Here is an 18,654-nt window from a genome sequence, read left to right on the forward strand (position 1 = left end):
GTTGCAGGCAAAGCTGTGTAAATAAAGTGAAGCCACATGTATTCAAGGGTATCATGCGCAGGCCCGCACCTGCTCAAGTTTAGTGTTGCAAAGTTATTAACTATGAAAGAAAGAAAATAGCAACCGTCTGACAAGAGGGCTGAAGCACATTGGGTAAAATGAAAGGATTCACATGAAAAGGTGGAAATATTGGCGGATAAGGCTATCAAAGCCATTAAAAACATTGCATGAAGAAAGATGAGCGGAAGCTGTATCCACGAATCTCCACACAAAAAGGCTATGCCAAGCACGTCGGTACCATTGGTGCAGCAGGTGCAGTGGCTCCGGGGCCAGAGCCTCGAGAGGCCCATCGAACCCGAATGGTTGCTGTATTGTACTATCCTGATGGCAGTCAGAGGTTAATTTCTTGCTTGCACCAGGGACACTCGTCATTACCACGCCACTGCTATGTGCACATTCCTTAAATAAAATGTGGGCGGCAGGCACAGCCAGCGCCTTGTTTAAGTCCTCCTTAAATCCTCCTTCACCCAGGGCCGTGTAGAGGATACAGTCCACGGTTACCCACACATCAGTCAGCATTTTATCAAATAAACGCACGCTGCGAGTATCGTCATCAAGTTGCGCACCTTCTTCCATGCCATTTCTTCTTCCACCCGGAATCATTAGTGTCCCCTTCTTCTCTCTCATCGCTTCCCTTTCACACACTATTAAAGTCCTACGACCCTCGTCTTTTCAGATTTTCACATGCTTGCAGCCTTAGCATTAATCCCACACTCCCTTCAATCGGACGACGCAAAGGTCAGTTCACATCCCCGCTCAGGATAGCCTTGCTCCCGAGTGGTTCTCCGCATACTTAGGTCAGTTTATGATGCGACACTAGACAGGTAGCCTTACAGCACTCCGTTCACTATCCACGTGAAAGGAATTAGCAAGTCACTGAAGAAGAGGTAGGTACGACTCTGGAACATGTTTGCGTTATGTAATGCGGCACGCGGGGAGCAGGCGGACTGCAGACCTTCTGTGCCGGGACCTTGGGTAGAATGCCAAGACAGTGGCGATAATAGTAGGAGTCTGGCTCAAGGCAGGCCGGGAGCTAGAGAAGGCGCAGCAGGGTATTCAGGGCATGGAAGACGCAGGGTATCTTGTGCATGCCGCATGCATAGTGTGGTACAATCTGGATGCGAGGGGGATCCTAGCGCAGCACCCCACCACCGCCTGGGTCAAACCCATGAGACAAATACTTGGAGAACAGATTGACTGAGAGGTTTCTGCCAACATAAAAGATTATGGCCTCATTTAATACCTCTGGCACGGAGGTCATGGTTGCGGGTAACAAAAGAAAGCTGCAATTCCTCAATTGCGTACCATCAAGACGGAATACAGAAGAAAGCATGCTTCAAGCAATGGCGACGTTTGTCCGGCTCCCGGATTCATTTTCCACCCAAGAATAGATCTGAGTGCCATCAGTGTACATTTCACATCAAATCTGTTGGCAACGAGACCCTGTGCGGCAAGTGCTTATAAGCTAACTTGGTTGAACGGAAAGCACACCCTAAGAAAAACATATGGCCTACTTCAAAGATCCATAAATGTATGAGCATGCATTGGCTGTCCACTTGAGAATGGCCTCGTCCACTTTAGAGCGGTCACCAAGACATCGTTACACTCAGAGTTTAAACGAGCACTGGCAAAGCCAGTAGGTATCGCCTATGTGATAGATAACGGCTTTGTCAATATCTTTCAGGCATATTGTACAGCAGCGTGGCTTAAAGTTAGGGTAAAAAACGCTGTGGCACATCTAACGGGAACAGTTGGCCATAAATACCTGGCAAACTGTCATACCAAGAAAAACAAGCATTTGCAATGTAATAGGTCTCGCATTTACGCGAGTTTAAGCTATTGCCATTGTAAATGACAATGTCTTTTATTTATGTTTTAAAAACCAATACCAAAATAAAAGGTATAGCCATTTACAATGCCAATAGCTCAAACTTGCGTAACTGCGAGACCTATTGCATTGGATTGCATTGAACTGTCTGGAGAAGTGAGAGAAATAAAGAGCAGTGGGTGAGGAGTGCAGATTGGGACAGTGCGGAGGTAGAGGTGGATGGGGTGAGAAAGAAACGAGCAGGTGGAGAAGAGGTGGTTGGGGTAGTAATAGGAACCGTATGGGGAGATGGGTGAGGGATCAGTGGATAGGTGAGGGACTGACACATAGACCGACGAGAGTCCCGGTCGGGGTGACTGGCAGGTAGAATGGAGAGAGAGAGGAGGCGAGCGGATTGGGAGAAGCAGTTAAGAATAGTGAGAGAGGCGGGTGAAGAGGTGAGAGCGATTGGTGGATGGGGGACCGCGGGAGGGAGCGGAAGGCCGATGTGTGAATATACAAATTGAGGGATGAATAGCGGATGAGTGACTACTTGGGGAGGAATGAACGGTTGGAAAGTGTTAAGGAGTGGGGAAGGAGTGGAAAGGTCCAATGGTCGAAGGATGTGTGGGTGAGTAGACGGAGCAAGGGTGGAGTGGTAGGGCATGGCTGACAGTGGTGAAAGAGGGAGACGTGCAAGAATGTTGTGCTGGGCAGAGGGGGAGGAAGGGTAAAAGTGTAAGCGGCTTAGGCAGGACAAAGGGCTGAAGTGTGTGGGAAGGAGTTAAGAGAAACTAGTATGGGCTATAAGCCTCCGATGTTTGGCCTTCTGTAGCCCAAGGGACAGAAATATGCAGAGAAGGACACTCTTGTGAAAGAACATGCTGACCAGTTAGAATAGAAAAAACGGAAGTGGAAATTGTTGCCCGGAGCCTGTCATGGAAATCTTTGATCTTTAAAAGTGATCTGGAGGGGGAGTGTCCAGGATAGTGATGGAATAGGACGCAGTGATCGGAGCTCCACCGGGTGCCAAGGCAGCTTGCTCATATAACCGCAGAGGAGGTGATTTCTGATAGCATCGACCTGCATCCACGTTCAGGGCACAAGCGGTGACCCCACCCAGCGATATCCCAAACACAGACGGACAATGTCCACAGCAGCGAGGAGCAGGGGCACGAAGAGACTGGTGCGGAGGAACAGAGTAGAGAAACCGGAGATTGAGGGCTGTCCCCGCCCTGCGCCAGGGAGTGGATCGTTGCTCACCCGCCCCCTGCCCGGACCCGCTGCGGGTGAGTCTTGTTGTTCTCAAGCCCGGCGGGAGTGGGGGGTGGCGGTGAGTCACTGTACGCCTGTCATGCTTGTAAAACGCGGCTCAGTAAAGCGGGCGCAGGACATCTAAAGAAAACAAGCCCGGAAGTTGTGTGCGCACGCGCGGCGGAAAAAGTGAAGGCAGCTGCAGCGTCCCGTAAGGGTGCCCGCGAGCGATGCGCTTAATGAGACATGACGAAAGCCATAGGGCACCTGTGCGCGTAACAGCACGCTTTAGGCCACACAGAAAGCGCATGGTCGGATTTTTGAAGCCCACTTACTAAAAGTCTCCCCAGCGCATTGTGGACTTTGGCAATGATTTGTAGCCATGATGTATATCAACATGGCTAAAAAAAAAAAAAAAGTAGACTGTGATGCATCTAATGCTAATGCACTTAACAGAACAAAAAAAAGCACGTTTGCCCTGGCTGGGTCGTAGTGCTCTTTTAAATGAGTTTTAGCCACACTGCAAAGCATCCACGCTGCAGTACAGCATGGCTGGAAAACATTGCCAAAGTCAATAGCACTCATAGGCAAGACCTACTGGCTTTCCCAATGCTAGTTATATCACTGGGTAGCTGCTCCAGTCTAGGTGACCAGCTGTGATGGATGGACGTAGATATGAGCTCAAGAAAGAGAGAGGGTTAGATAGAACAGGAGAGAGAGAGATCGAAAGAGTGAGAATGATAGATAGATAGATAGATAGATAGATAGATAGATAGATAGATAGATAGATAGATAGATAGATAGATAGATAGATAGATAGATAGATAGATAGATAGATAGATAGATAGATAGATAGATAGATAGATAGATAGATAGATAGATAGATAGATAGATAGATAGATAGATAGACAAAGTGAACACCCTTGTTGGAGAGGATCATGCACTCATGTGCAGGCGATATCTAAACAAACCATGACAACAGTTGTATTTAGTGGTCACATTTACACCATTTCAGCCCTTTCCCTTTCATACGAAATGCAATGCGTAAGACATCACAAATAATTATGATGTAATAGTGCACACATACACTACTCTAGGCAATTGCATTCCGTAATTGTAGCCATCATGTTCAATTGTACAAATGTTTTCAACCTGCAAAGATGAATGTGGGAGTCTGGTTTGTAAGTATGTTCCTATGATAGGCATGTGTTTGGGCTGAGCTGCCACAGAGCATTACAAAGTAGTGATAGGGTTTATTTCTTTGGCCTCTTCCTGGGGTACTGATTGTGAGTTTTTGGGGGGCAGAGGGGTATGCGGTGTTGATGCATTGAGACAAATAAATTTCCGGACACATGTTCAATCAAAAGTGCAAGATCCTTGAAACTTAAAGGTAAGTTAACACGCCGATCTAGTGACTGAGAATATGCAGTGGCAGTTGTATGATAGAAAAGAAGTACAATCAACTAATGATTGACGCTGCGCACTGTGCTAAATGTAACTACGTTACAAACAATTAATCTCATTAACACAGTTTCAAAGAAATACAAAACAGTGATATTCGTTAGAACATATATTTACAGCATATATGTGGTAACACCATAAAGTTTTTGAACATCATAAATGTATCAACAGCTATACACAACGGTAGACATCTACCATAAGAAATACAATAATTAAGTATCCCACATAATGTTTCAAGTAATCATCAATCGATGTTTATGATGAGCCCAATGCATTTCGGGACTTAACTGTCCCTTCGTCAGGGGAAATCTGCGAAGGAAATAAATATATTGCATGATCAATGAAGAAAATATGGTTGTTATGTTTCTACAAGAAGGTCACATGGTGGCAAAACATGCGGTTGACATGATGCATAGTGGTGAACAGTAATTACACGTGTGGTTGATAGACCCTCCGTTGACTGAAGGGAGAGAAAATATAAAGGTGCAGACACCCAATAGCGTGAATGAAGAGCTAATAAGTATGACTCAAAAAAGGGGGGATGAGAGAAATGGGAAACCATACAAAGTGTAAAAGAAATGAAAACTTAGGGTGTGCCTAATGAGATCTAGCTAGGGAACCTCACCTCAAACATTATGAGTGTGAATCCATGAATGAAGTAAACAATAGAAGCAAGCTGACTGATACTGCAAACCAAAGAGAACAACACAATGAGTGCACGTACTCATATTACTATACCACGTTTAAAAGAAACAAGAGGCACAACTTACCAATAAGAAAAGGTGATGGTCAATGTAAACTGACTAAAAAAATAAGAATGCACAATAATCAGAAAAAATAAACAATACACCGTGCCACTGTTGAAAACACAAAGGAGCAATAGCCATACTCACTTAAAAAATGCTAAGACACCTATGTGCTTCTAACAACGCGTTGTCCAAGTGCTAAACACTGCGGAATATGTATTGAATCAATCGCTCGAAGGGGGCATGAAGCGGCAAGGATAATTATTCCGTCTCCGAAGGAGGCACTACAAAAATAATAACAGTTTATGAGTTACAAGCTCGTCTGCGCAAGTGAACTACTTGGCTTACAACAGCTGTGACAAGAGCACAACTAAAAAAACGGAGAACACTACTTACATGAAAAGCACGACGAGAAGGAACTAGTCCGGTCCACACGATAGCGTCCAGTTATCGTAACAAGATATTTACTAGTGAGAAGCTCGCTTCATTTTAAACGCACGCGATAACGACGTGAACAGGAAACTGGTGGCAACTGAAAGAGGACTGATGTGTAGCGCCATATTTGAAAGGGTGAAGTGAACCGGTCTAAATAAAAGTGCAGACGGAAAATGAAGGAAAAGCGTATAGATTAAAAACAAAGAGAACCGAAAGTACTCGATCACAAAAAAGAGCCATACGAGCATACGCGTGATCAATCAGTGTATGCATGTAATACATGAAGTGCAACTGCTAGATGTTAGAAACAACATCCCCTGATCATATTCAAAAAAGCGGATACTAGGTGAAAAACAAACGACACACAGAAAGAAACTAGCAAGTAAATAACCACTGGCCTGTAAGATCTAATATGTAAAAGGGGTAAATGTCAAAAGATATATCTGAACGGACAGTTAATGTAGAGTGAAACAATGTGATGTGAGGTGCAGCAACCCCACTAGCAAATACCAATGGGGGGACGTTAGGAAACCATCTAGAGTAATGGTGATCAATGAGATAGACAATCATGAACATATAACATGAATATAGAGAGTGATTAACGGTGTAGGACTAGCCCATAAGCCACAAGAAAATGAGAAAAAGGGGTGAAAAACAAGCTAACAAGGTAACTTATTGTGGATATATCCCAGTATAAATAAGTAGCAATCATTGTTGTACATTAGGGAAAACACATAGCTATGCAGATAATGTATTTATAAAAAACAAGAAAGGTCTAAACGGTCATTAAGCCCGCAAGGGGCCAAGGTCTGCAGTTTTTGAATCCAGAAGAGCTCTCTGCGTAAAAGTAAAGTAGTGGTGTCTACGCCTGGTTTGACATCAATTGCCTCAATAATCTGAAAACGGAGTTGAGAAATTGAGTGTGTAGCTTCTAGCCAATGCATAGCAAGGTTAGAAGTGCTGTTCTTATTCCTGATCCTGGATTTATGCTCAGTAATCCGTGTTTTTATTTTTCGCTCAGTTTTGCCTACGTAGGCCTTGCCGCAGGGGCATTTTATGCAGTAGATAACGTGGGTTGTATTGCAATCACTGTTGTGTTTCAAACATATGTTGGAACCAGACGTAGGATGGGTTAAGATGTTCCCTGTGATGACGTTACTGCAATGGATACATGAATGGCATTTGCGAGTACCGTGATAAACAACGGATTTATCGATGGTTCTGGAGAATTTCAATAGATTCCGAAAATTTTTGCCTCTTTTGTATGCAAACAAAGGTTTCTCCAAGAACAAGGATTGGAAATCCTGTTCTTGTTGTAGCAACTCCCACCGTGACAAAATGATTTTCTTAATTTTGGGTGAAGATGTTGAAAAGTTGCTGACAAATACCAATCTTTTAGAGGCGATCTTTGGTTTCTGTTGCAAGAAGTCTGTTCTCGAGGTAGACATGGCTCGTGTGAGGCATGTTTGTAACACCTCTTGCGGGTAGCCTCTTGACAAAAATTTGTCAACTGTGACTTGAAGTTGAAGGGTACTATTGTCAAAATCCGAACAAATTCTACGAATTCGGGTAAACTGTGACAATGGCAGGTTATTGATGAGATGACGTGGGTGAAAACTTGTGAAGGTAAGAAGACTGTTTCGATCGGTAGGTTTGTGAAACACTGTAGTATTGAATTGATTAGTAGATGTTTTGGTGACTTGGACGTCCAGGTAATGAATTGAATCCTTATGAATGGTGTGGGTCAACTGGATGTGAGTGTGATTCCTGTTAAGAGTCTCTATCATAGAAGTGAAAGACTGTACCGAATCACCCCAAATTAGAAAAATATCGTCTATGTAGCGACAATAAAGACGTATTTTTGACCACCATTCGGTGTTAGAAATGATATGATCCAGTTCATATTGAGCCATATAGATGTTCGCATAGACGGGTGCTCCCGAAAAGCCCATCGAAGTGCCATTCAATTGGGCATAAAATTTGTCTTGATATTGGAAATAGCTGTTATGTAAGCAAAACTTGAGGAGCTGCAAGATCAAAACCTTCTCAATGTCAATGTCTTCCATCTGGAATAATGCCCATTCCACCGCTTCAAGGCCTGCTGCATGGGGGATGGAGGTGTAAAGAGCTGTGACGTCAATAGTACACAAATAAATGGAGTCCTGAGGTTCAATGGTGATCTGTTGAAGCATCTGCAAAAAGTGAGTGGTGTCTTTTAGGTAAGATTGCCAAGATTGCACGAACTTCTGTAGGTAATGGTCCAAAAATTTGCCAATAGGATCAAAGATAGATTTGCATCCAGAGACTATTGGACGAAACGGGGGATCTTGAGGATCCTTATGTATTTTCGGGATCATGTATAAATGAGGGCGTTGTGGATTAGTTGATGATAAAAAAAGACGTGCGTTATTGTCAATCCATGATTGTTCAAGAGCCTCATTAAGAATAGAATTCAGTAATTCCAGCAGTAATGTTGTAGGATCATTTGCTAATTGCAAATAGGTATTGGTATCGGAAATGTGTGCCAGTACTTTGGAGTGATAATATTCAGTATCCATCAGAACTATGGCTCCTCCTTTGTCTGCCGGTTGAATTGTGATCAAAGGGTTTTGTGACAATTTTGACAAGATTAATCGTTCATGTTTTGACATGTTGTTATGATGTTTTGGTTTATAGTTTAGTTTCTCCAAATCTTTGTTAACCAATGTCTCAAAACTGTCCAAAGTTTTATGAGATGATGGTGGCATGAAGGTACTCTTGGGTTTGAATTGATGATGCGTAGAAGTCTCATCTTGTGTGGTATCCGGTACAGCATCATTAAAGAAGTGTTTTAAGCGAATAACACGCATGAATCTGTAGAATTCCCCTTGGGTTTGCAAGTGATTGGTATGCGTGGTGGGGACAAACGAAAGACCGCGTCCCAAAAGGGATTTTTCTTGGTTAGAAAGATTATATGATGATATATTAATCACTAGATCACTGTTTTGCCACTTCTTAAAGCTTTGCCGCTGCTTTCCTTGCCCTCTCCTGGTTTTTCTTGGGGGATTGATTTGGACATGTCTCTTGTTGGAGGAAGACGACCTTGATCCGTTGCCTGTGATAAAAAAGACGACGTAGATGCTGTTGAGGTAGTAGGAATCGTGACAGTTGGTGTATGATCCCCTGGAATAGAAGAACCAGATATTTGAACTGGATGTGCTGAAGACGCCGGTGTACGGCTGGTGGTAGTGTCTTTTTCTGACGCTAAACTTTCATCTGAGGTGGTAGGTGTTTTTTTATCGAATCTTTTGCGAGTGTATATCTCTGCCCACGTATAAACCTCGTTAAGTTTATAATCGATGGTATCGCGTCTATTTGTAACTCCCTCTCATATCCATCCAATTTCTGGTTGAGGATTTCCAAATGTAACCTCCAAGAGTCCGCTTCCATGCGAAATTCTAATTCAGTTTTTAAGGAAGTAATTTCTTCTTCAAGATCTTTGATGGTTTTTGACAATTCTTCAATAATTAAAAGAATAAGATCTAATGAACACTTATTAAGAATTGAGTACCATAAATCCAGGATCAGGAATAAGAACAGCACTTCTAGCCTTGCTATGCATTGGCTAGAAGCTACACACTCAATTTCTCAACTCCGTTTTCAGATTATTGAGGCAATTGATGTCAAACCAGGCGTAGACACCACTACTTTACTTTTACGCAGAGAGCTCTTCTGGATTCAAAAACTGCAGACCTTGGCCCCTTGCGGGCTTAATGACCGTTTAGACCTTTCTTGTTTTTTATAAATACATTATCTGCATAGCTATGTGTTTTCCCTAATGTACAACAATGATTGCTACTTATTTATACTGGGATATATCCACAATAAGTTACCTTGTTAGCTTGTTTTTCACCCCTTTTTCTCATTTTCTTGTGGCTTATGGGCTAGTCCTACACCGTTAATCACTCTCTATATTCATGTTATATGTTCATGATTGTCTATCTCATTGATCACCATTACTCTAGATGGTTTCCTAACGTCCCCCCATTGGTATTTGCTAGTGGGGTTGCTGCACCTCACATCACATTGTTTCACTCTACATTAACTGTCCGTTCAGATATATCTTTTGACATTTACCCCTTTTACATATTAGATCTTACAGGCCAGTGGTTATTTACTTGCTAGTTTCTTTCTGTGTGTCGTTTATGTTTTTCACCTAGTATCCGCTTTTTTGAATATGATCAGGGGATGTTGTTTCTAACATCTAGCAGTTGCACTTCATGTATTACATGCATACACTGATTGATCACGCGTATGCTCGTATGGCTCTTTTTTGTGATCGAGTACTTTCGGTTCTCTTTGTTTTTAATCTATACGCTTTTCCTTCATTTTCCGTCTGCACTTTTATTTAGACCGGTTCACTTCACCCTTTCAAATATGGCGCTACACATCAGTCCTCTTTCAGTTGCCACCAGTTTCCTGTTCACGTCGTTATCGCGTGCGTTTAAAATGAAGCGAGCTTCTCACTAGTAACTATCTTGTTACGATAACTGGACGCTATCGTGTGGACCGGACTAGTTCCTTCTCGTCGTGCTTTTCATGTAAGTAGTGTTCTCCGTTTTTTTAGTTGTGCTCTTGTCACAGCTGTTGTAAGCCAAGTAGTTCACTTGCGCAGACGAGCTTGTAACTCATAAACTGTTATTATTTTTGTAGTGCCTCCTTCGGAGACGGAATAATTATCCTTGCCGCTTCATGCCTCCTTCGAGCGATTGATTCAATACATATTCCGCAGTGTTTAGCACTTGGACAACGCGTTGTTAGAAGCACATAGGTGTCTTAGCATTTTTTAAGTGAGTATGGCTATTGCTCCTTTGTGTTTTCAACAGTGGCACGGTGTATTGTTTATTTTTTCTGATTATTGTGCATTCTTATTTTTTTAGTCAGTTTACATTGACCATCACCTTTTCTTATTGGTAAGTTGTGCCTCTTGTTTCTTTTAAACGTGGTATAGTAATATGAGTACGTGCACTCATTGTGTTGTTCTCTTTGGTTTGCAGTATCAGTCAGCTTGCTTCTATTGTTTACTTCATTCATGGATTCACACTCATAATGTTTGAGGTGAGGTTCCCTAGCTAGATCTCATTAGGCACACCCTAAGTTTTCATTTCTTTTACACTTTGTATGGTTTCCCATTTCTCTCATCCCCCCTTTTTTGAGTCATACTTATTAGCTCTTCATTCACGCTATTGGGTGTCTGCACCTTTATATTTTCTCTCCCTTCAGTCAACGGAGGGTCTATCAACCACACGTGTAATTACTGTTCACCACTATGCATCATGTCAACCGCATGTTTTGCCACCATGTGACCTTCTTGTAGAAACATAACAACCATATTTTCTTCATTGATCATGCAATATATTTATTTCCTTCGCAGATTTCCCCTGACGAAGGGACAGTTAAGTCCCGAAATGCATTGGGCTCATCATAAACATCGATTGATGATTACTTGAAACATTATGTGGGATACTTAATTATTGTATTTCTTATGGTAGATGTCTACCGTTGTGTATAGCTGTTGATACATTTATGATGTTCAAAAACTTTATGGTGTTACCACATATATGCTGTAAATATATGTTCTAACGAATATCACTGTTTTGTATTTCTTTGAAACTGTGTTAATGAGATTAATTGTTTGTAACGTAGTTACATTTAGCACAGTGCGCAGCGTCAATCATTAGTTGATTGTACTTCTTTACTAGTTTTCCTGTGCCCGATAGACAGCGGGCTCTACGCTGCAGCACCTATATCATTAAGAATACACTTTTGGATTAACTAGAAAATAGGAGTGCGCTGCTTATCTCCTTTTTGCTCAGTTGTATGATAGAGGCACGCATTGCTAAACCACGCGTGCCTCTACCACGCAGCCAACACCATGAATGCATCTTAACTAGGCATTCCTTTACAACACATGCCTTAAACATTTAATTTTGGGTTAAAGCCATGAATGGTACAGGGGTATGCGTGGCTACGGTTGCGACTCACCTTCCCCCGCCCTAAGCTACAAACTCCCTACCAAATGCCACAGCCCCATGCTGCCCCTAACCCTTAAACACTACCCTGACTACCTCCCACACCCGCACTATCCGTAAAACTATCCCAACCCCTTTCACTGCCCTTGTGCATAAAACCCAAACTCATATTTAAAAATATTACCCTGTCCCCGAGGCCAAAGAACTACCCGCCCTCCCCTAACCCCTAAAAACTACCCCGACAACCCATTCGCCTCACGGAGGCCTAAAACCCTGTCCTTTAACATACACTACCCCGACCTCCTTCCACCCCATGCGCTGTCCCTAAAACTACCCCAACCCCTTTCACTGTCCATAGGCCTAATACCCTAACCCCACATTTAAAAAACTGATATTGATTGCCGGAAAAACACCCCCCCAGTCTTACTGTCCAAGCTACGCCCCTGAGAATAAACGCCCTTTGGGATGAGATGGTACTCTGCCTGACTGAGATGAGCGTGCCAGCCTCCCAGACGTGGCCTTCTGCCCCAGGAAGACAGCCTCACCACTAAGGAGCAGCCAGACTATTGCACTTCCTCCTTACACATGCACAGAGCGCATGGCTGCAGTGAGATGCGCAATACAGGTCTGCTATGTGCAGAGGTCGGTGGGCAGCAAGACAAAAGTGATGTGTGGCAAGAGAAAGAAGCAACAGGGACAAATAAGTTAACACAGGAGGGAGGGTGTTAAAGAAGAGGAGAAGAAACTGGGACAGGTTGGAAGAAGAGGGGAAGAACCAGGATGGCAGTGGAAGGGAGGTTGTAAAAGAAAAAAAAGCTTGAGGACGTGGCCAGCATTGACCATGACAGCATATTTTTTCTTAAATAAATAGTACCCGATTTGTGGCACGAGCAAAGAAACAACACAGGAAAATAAAATAAATAGTACCTGAATTGCAGCAATAGCAGAGAAGCAAGACAGGTAAATTAAAAAAAGAAGCAACACGGGCACATTTTTTAAAAACAGAAACACGGACTGGAGAGTGTTAGGTGAGAAGAAGATACAGGGATGAGTTGGGAGAAGAACCAGGACGAGGGCGGGTAGGTATAGAGGTAAAAAATAAAGAAAGCGCAATGACGTGTCCAGCATTGACCGTAACACTGCGTTTTTTTTTTCTTGCATAAATAGTACCGCAATCGCAGCACAAGCAGTGGAGGATCATCACATTACATTTATTCAATCTGTCTTTAGTCCATGCGCTGCTGGCAGAAAGGGAAGTGACGCAAGGCCAGAGCTGCCCAATCAGAAGGCAGCAAAGAAGAATGACACGCTGCAAACAAAATGGTAAGAAATGGACAGGTTCAAAGCCACTACAACACAAGATTCTCGCAAGCGAGAGCGCATGCGGTAGCGCATGCTCACGCAGACAAGACCTAAAAAGAAATGCCATTGGAGTTAGGAATTAGGACAACAAGCATTTCTAAAAACATTACTTAAACGCAAATGCAATTTGGGCCTCAACATGTTCTGATGCTAAGATGCACAATATTGCTTTTTTTCTGCATTAAACCTACTGAGACCCAAACTGGGATACAAAGAGAAGGAAATTACTCCAAGTTCACACCCTTCAAGTAGCCAAATATGTGAAGAACAATAGCCATTTCCGATAAGCACCTTATTCAAATCCTAAGAATGCACTTTCTTAAAAGAAGTGAACTATTTGAATGTTAATTCACGATTACAGCCAAATGTGCCCTTGTTCATAATACTAGATTATCCATAATGTATATTATACTATTTCATACAGATCAATTCACCAAATCCTCGTGTCACGACAGTACTTTTATAGGAGAAATGAAAAATTACTATACAAAGGAATTGCTACTCCTCTCCACATATAACAACCTTTAGCTAGCCCTCGTTTTCGGTACGTGAAATACAAGTAGTTTAGAATGAATAACGTATTGTGTGATATTCTTCTCTAACAACCGCTTCTAAAAGCTGGTGTGATTGTACTGTCACATTCCAGCAGCCGGAAGAGCCGAAATACGTGTTTCTATGCAAGGTTTACACAGAAATTTAGGCAAAAGATATTACCACAACATATAAAGACCTACAGGAAACAAATCTAGCAAAGGTTAGTGAGCACACTCGTAAACAATCATATTGTATCAAACAAACACATACGTACTTACTATTTTGTCAATATTCCTACTCCTTTTACAAATATTACTAGCCCCTATTTAGCATAACGTCTTGGATCACTGCCTAACCAATCCTCTTTTTTTTTAGCAAGCCACACTGGTGATCAATCAAAATATGGAGTTAGTTCATAGTTCCATAAGTTTTTCTATCCTTCTAAACATTATTAAATCGGATTTATTATAATCTGAAGTTCCAACTCATGTTGCATATGATATTCAAAGATGTTTAAGTTCTTTGGATCCACCAACACTGTTTTTTGTTCACATTATACCTGGTCTCTTTGGCTTTTTTTATTTGCAATATTCATTAACATGACCATTATGTGGGAAAAGCCTCAGGATAAGCACAAACGCTGCCCATTGTGTAATATAATTAGGGCTCTCAGTTTTCCGTTATTACTTATTTTTACAGATAAATACAGACAGAAAACAATGTGTTTCCAGTCTGTGTTTATTTTTAAATGCAGAAAATTGTTCTTCTTGTGAATGACTCTCCACGCTGTTCTTCATTAATTCCAGGCCAATAGCTTAACACATACAGCATAGGGAGGTAAACAAAATGGGATGAGTGGTCCTTAAATACAGGCATAGCTTAACAAATATTTGTACATAATGCTAATATTTACATGTGGGTGTAATGCTTTGCTATTTTTGGCTGCCTAATGTTCTAAAACGCGACAGGTATCAAAGTATGAGGCACGTTTATACAAGTTAAATAAATGTGGAATGACTACATTTGCTCTGAAAACACAGAATAAATATGGATAAATTCCAATAGGATGGGTAAAAAATAAATATGGATAAATACAGACAGAAATGTAAAAAAAACCAAAAAAAATAACACTGGGAGCCTTCAATATTATTCCCTTCTATTTCTTTGCAGCTCCGAGTATCTTGGCGATGTCAGTGGACCATAGTACCTTACATGTTAAAACGTTCGGTGCCCCAAAGGTATTCTGTAAACTCTGTGAACCTCAAAGGGTCTATCAAACTTTAAATTCAGGATTGTTGCTATGAATTTCTATATGCTTAAGATAGATCAGGCAATTAGAAGCAGTGATCAAACTCTAAGTGTGACCAAAATCCATAACAACTTCGAAAGCTGAATCGGACTTCAGTCTGTTACTGCATTCCAGAAATAAAGTGTGAAGGTTGGTTAGCTAAAAGAGTATTATTGGCCATACTAATGACAAAATGTGCTCTAGACAAATCTCAATCATATAGTTAGACGCGTAGCCTTAAGTGAGATTTACTTCAATTCCCCAGGAATGGAGATCCTGACTCAACCGAAGGGTGTGCACAATCCAAGTGTAGATTGAGTGAGCAACACAGAATGTGCCTCCCCCAGCTGGGCACTTTTCAACCATTTTTGCTAGACAGATTAACCTGTCCTTTATAGAACCTCAGTTATATAGTCACCAGAAGATTACCTTTGTGTTGCAGAATATCTATTCCTCATTCAAATTCCCAAAGGGTTTCCGCATTGTGTTCATTTTCGAAGCAGCCAATGATAATTGTAATAGCGGTCATACATGCATACGTAGCACTTTAATCTCTGCTCTGTGTGCCTACCATTCTTGTCTTTGATTTTGCTTTCATCTTGACCATTGACTCGAGATTCAGGTTTGAACTCTATGTTTCCAAGTTTCAGAAGTGCAGCCACTACCTCCAGTACGGACCGCGTCTCATGATCCATGAAGCCCACTATTTGCATGGCGTTCTGAAAATGAATCAATGCGAAAAATTGTTACAGGGCAAATGACAAATACACTCAAAAAATCTTTTTCATGGTGCCAGGTCCCTTGCATTTATTTGCACAAACTCAAGAACATCATTTGTAGACATTTTTTATTCGTTCAGAAAATAACCCGTCACTAATATATCTGTCTTTAAACTTGTCTTATAATTAATTTTCATTACAGCAACTAATGTTGTTTATGTATGGATTCAATGTGAGTAGAATACAGGATGTCTATTCCCATAGGCATAATCTTATTTGTATGAGTCTACCTCCCCATATACATGCAGTAAATGACTAGTAACACCTTGCTACACAGCTGTACAAAGCTGGCTTTTGCAACATGGTCCTATTCTAAGTGCTCCGTCACCCACTAGGTCTCGTCTCTCCTATCTAAAACTGCTAATAAATCCTGGGCACCCTAATGGCGCACATTCCTGCAGTGTCTTCTCCAGCTTCCTGTATCCTCTTCAAATGTAAGTGCCTTCCACTAGGGCCTAAGACAAAGAGGTCCTTCACACCGGATCTGCTGTTACCAAGTTTTTGTATTTCAATGCTGAAACATGCATGTTTCCAGTTTGAAACATTTTAGTACAATCACCTGTAAATGCCCTTACCTATTTGACTTCCCAACCATGTCGGTCAATGGATGGGGTTGCTCTCACATCTCTCATGAATGTCAGGCCCAAAGATTGGCTGGGATGAGACAAGGTTATTTCTATCTGTTCCTAAACAAATCCGAAGGCCTAGAACAGATACTTCATTTTTTGACCAGGTTAAGTATTAGCTGGCAAGATAGTCACAGGACTTTACCTTAAAACGTGCAACTCCTTCACCATTCTACTGTAGAATGTTCTTTGCTCTTTTAGTAACTGCACCCCTCCCCTCGACAGCTACCATAAACCACAGTCCCCCTCTGTGATGAGGCCTACCTCATTGCAACACAATATAAAAACATTAACAACCAATGTAATAGGGCAGGCAATCTCGATTTGCAATAGCTGCCTGAACATAATGAACATGGTTTAGGGACCAGAAAGTACCGAAGCACGTGAAATAGTATTCTGCAAGGGTATAGCAAGTCTCCTTGAGACAATGAATGATTTGAGCCTGCATCCAAATCTTACACACTATACACTATTTTATCCCGGTAATTTATTTCTGCTAGATACCAAAGGTTCCTCCTGAAAGTGCTACATACATTATAAGGCACCCAGAAATAGCCTCATTCCGGAAAGCCATTAACCACACACTAAGGGTGCTCACTGGACACCCAGCACATATGTCGGAATTTTACCGTTGCAGACTTGCACCTGAATACACATTTTATGTGGAAAGAGAAAAACAAAAACCTACCTACCCCATTCAAATTATTAACAATTCTATATATGTGGTTTCATCCAAAATGCACATCTTTCTTTGAAAGAGACACACACTTGGATACTCTGTTGGTGACCCTTATAACGTGAGAACATCTTGTAAAGCAGCAGAGAAAATAAATGTCCCGCTGTGAAATGTGAGACTAAACACATGAGAAAACCTTTGGAGAGATCCTACTTGTTACTGAACGGACACTGGAAAATATCCTTCAAGACAAGTCAGTATGGGATAATGTCCCACGTTCCTCCAGTGTCATTATCCCACACAAAATAATTTGATTTTAAAAAACAGCCAAACATATAATTGGGACACAGACATACCAGTGTAAAAAACGTAAAAATGGCATATGAAGATTTTTATGTGATGCTGTCCTAGGGAAAACGTTTGTTACCGCAAAAGTGAACTATGTTTAGCGGATGAATAAATTACTCACAGGTTTCTTAATGCGTGATTACTCCGTGTCAATAGTAATAACTGTGGATCCCATTAGTGAATATATTCATCTGTGGGTAACCTGATGGTTATGGTCAGAGACGGGCGTGAGCCTAGTATTTAACTTTAAAGATTCTTCAAAAGTTCTTAGCCTGAAGTAGACTTCAAAGCATCACAGTGTTGTGTGCATTTCAGAAATAGAGAAAAAATATATAAAGTACATAATCACAGTCCTGCATAAAGGCAAAAATCAGGGGTTTAAGAAGTTATTCAAATAGAAATATAAGCAAATGTTTAAGCACATTTATGAAGGCTAACAGATAGGTCGGCACAGTACGCCCATGCTGGGGCACTGCAAACAAACTAAGATGCCCCACTTAAAGACTGGTTTATAGCTTTAATCATATTACACTTTGCAGACTGTTGTCAAAATCCGGTGGCCAATGGTCACAAGCATGTCACATTTTGTAGGCAAAAACCGACTATGCAAATAATTCTCTTCTACATTTATCTCATATGGATATCCTGAAAATCTGGTGTGGCTATTGCCTTGGTGGCACCTACATTTGAGTATCTGTACTAGTACAGAAAATGAACAGTATTGCTTAGAGGTCATAAATGCAATTTTGCTCAGGTCTTAGAAAGAAGCCTGAGCAAACATTGGTGAATGAGGATAACATGAACAAACAATATGGCTTCTGCATCAAGCTTGGTTGTAACAGGAGAGCTTCAATCAATCAGATTTCAGATTTCCTCTAGCAAAACAACTCCTTTCCTGACCAGCAAACAGGTTTTTCACCTGGTAGTGTCACTGAATCAGCAATAACTGCACTCTGAAATGATCTACAGAAGAACTTAAATCTCTGAGTGAATGCAAACCCATTGGACATACCAGCAGTCTTTGATACTGTGAACCATGAACCGCTCCTTAAAAGACTAAACAGTACTTGAATTCGGAGTATGAGCTTAAAATGGATTCAGTCCTACTGGAGAAAAAACAAATCATGTGTATCTCAACACCTCGCTGCCCAATGCTGCAAAAAATAGGTATGTCGCAAGAATCAATAACCCCCAATCCTCATATTCAAACATACCTAGCCTCAAATGAACTCATCTGTTACAACTAGTCTGATGATGCACTTTTTTT

General features: G+C 41.5%; 1 protein-coding gene across 4 annotated transcripts in view; it reads right to left on the minus strand.

The window, feature by feature from the left end:
* Nucleotides 1–18,654, minus strand: part of MYO1B (myosin IB) — a 715,692-nt gene that overhangs the window by 350,674 nt on the left and 346,364 nt on the right. For all 4 annotated transcript variants that reach the window (XM_085648784.1, XM_085648782.1, XM_085648783.1 and 1 more), the window contains exon 10: nt 15,530–15,677. In XM_085648784.1, coding sequence (XP_085504910.1) covers nt 15,530–15,677 — 148 coding nt within the window. The remainder of the gene's footprint in view (nt 1–15,529; nt 15,678–18,654) is intronic.

The sequence above is a fragment of the Triturus cristatus genome, chromosome 3_2 (genome assembly GCF_964204655.1).
Source record: "Triturus cristatus chromosome 3_2, aTriCri1.1, whole genome shotgun sequence".
NCBI lineage: Eukaryota > Metazoa > Chordata > Amphibia > Caudata > Salamandridae > Triturus > Triturus cristatus.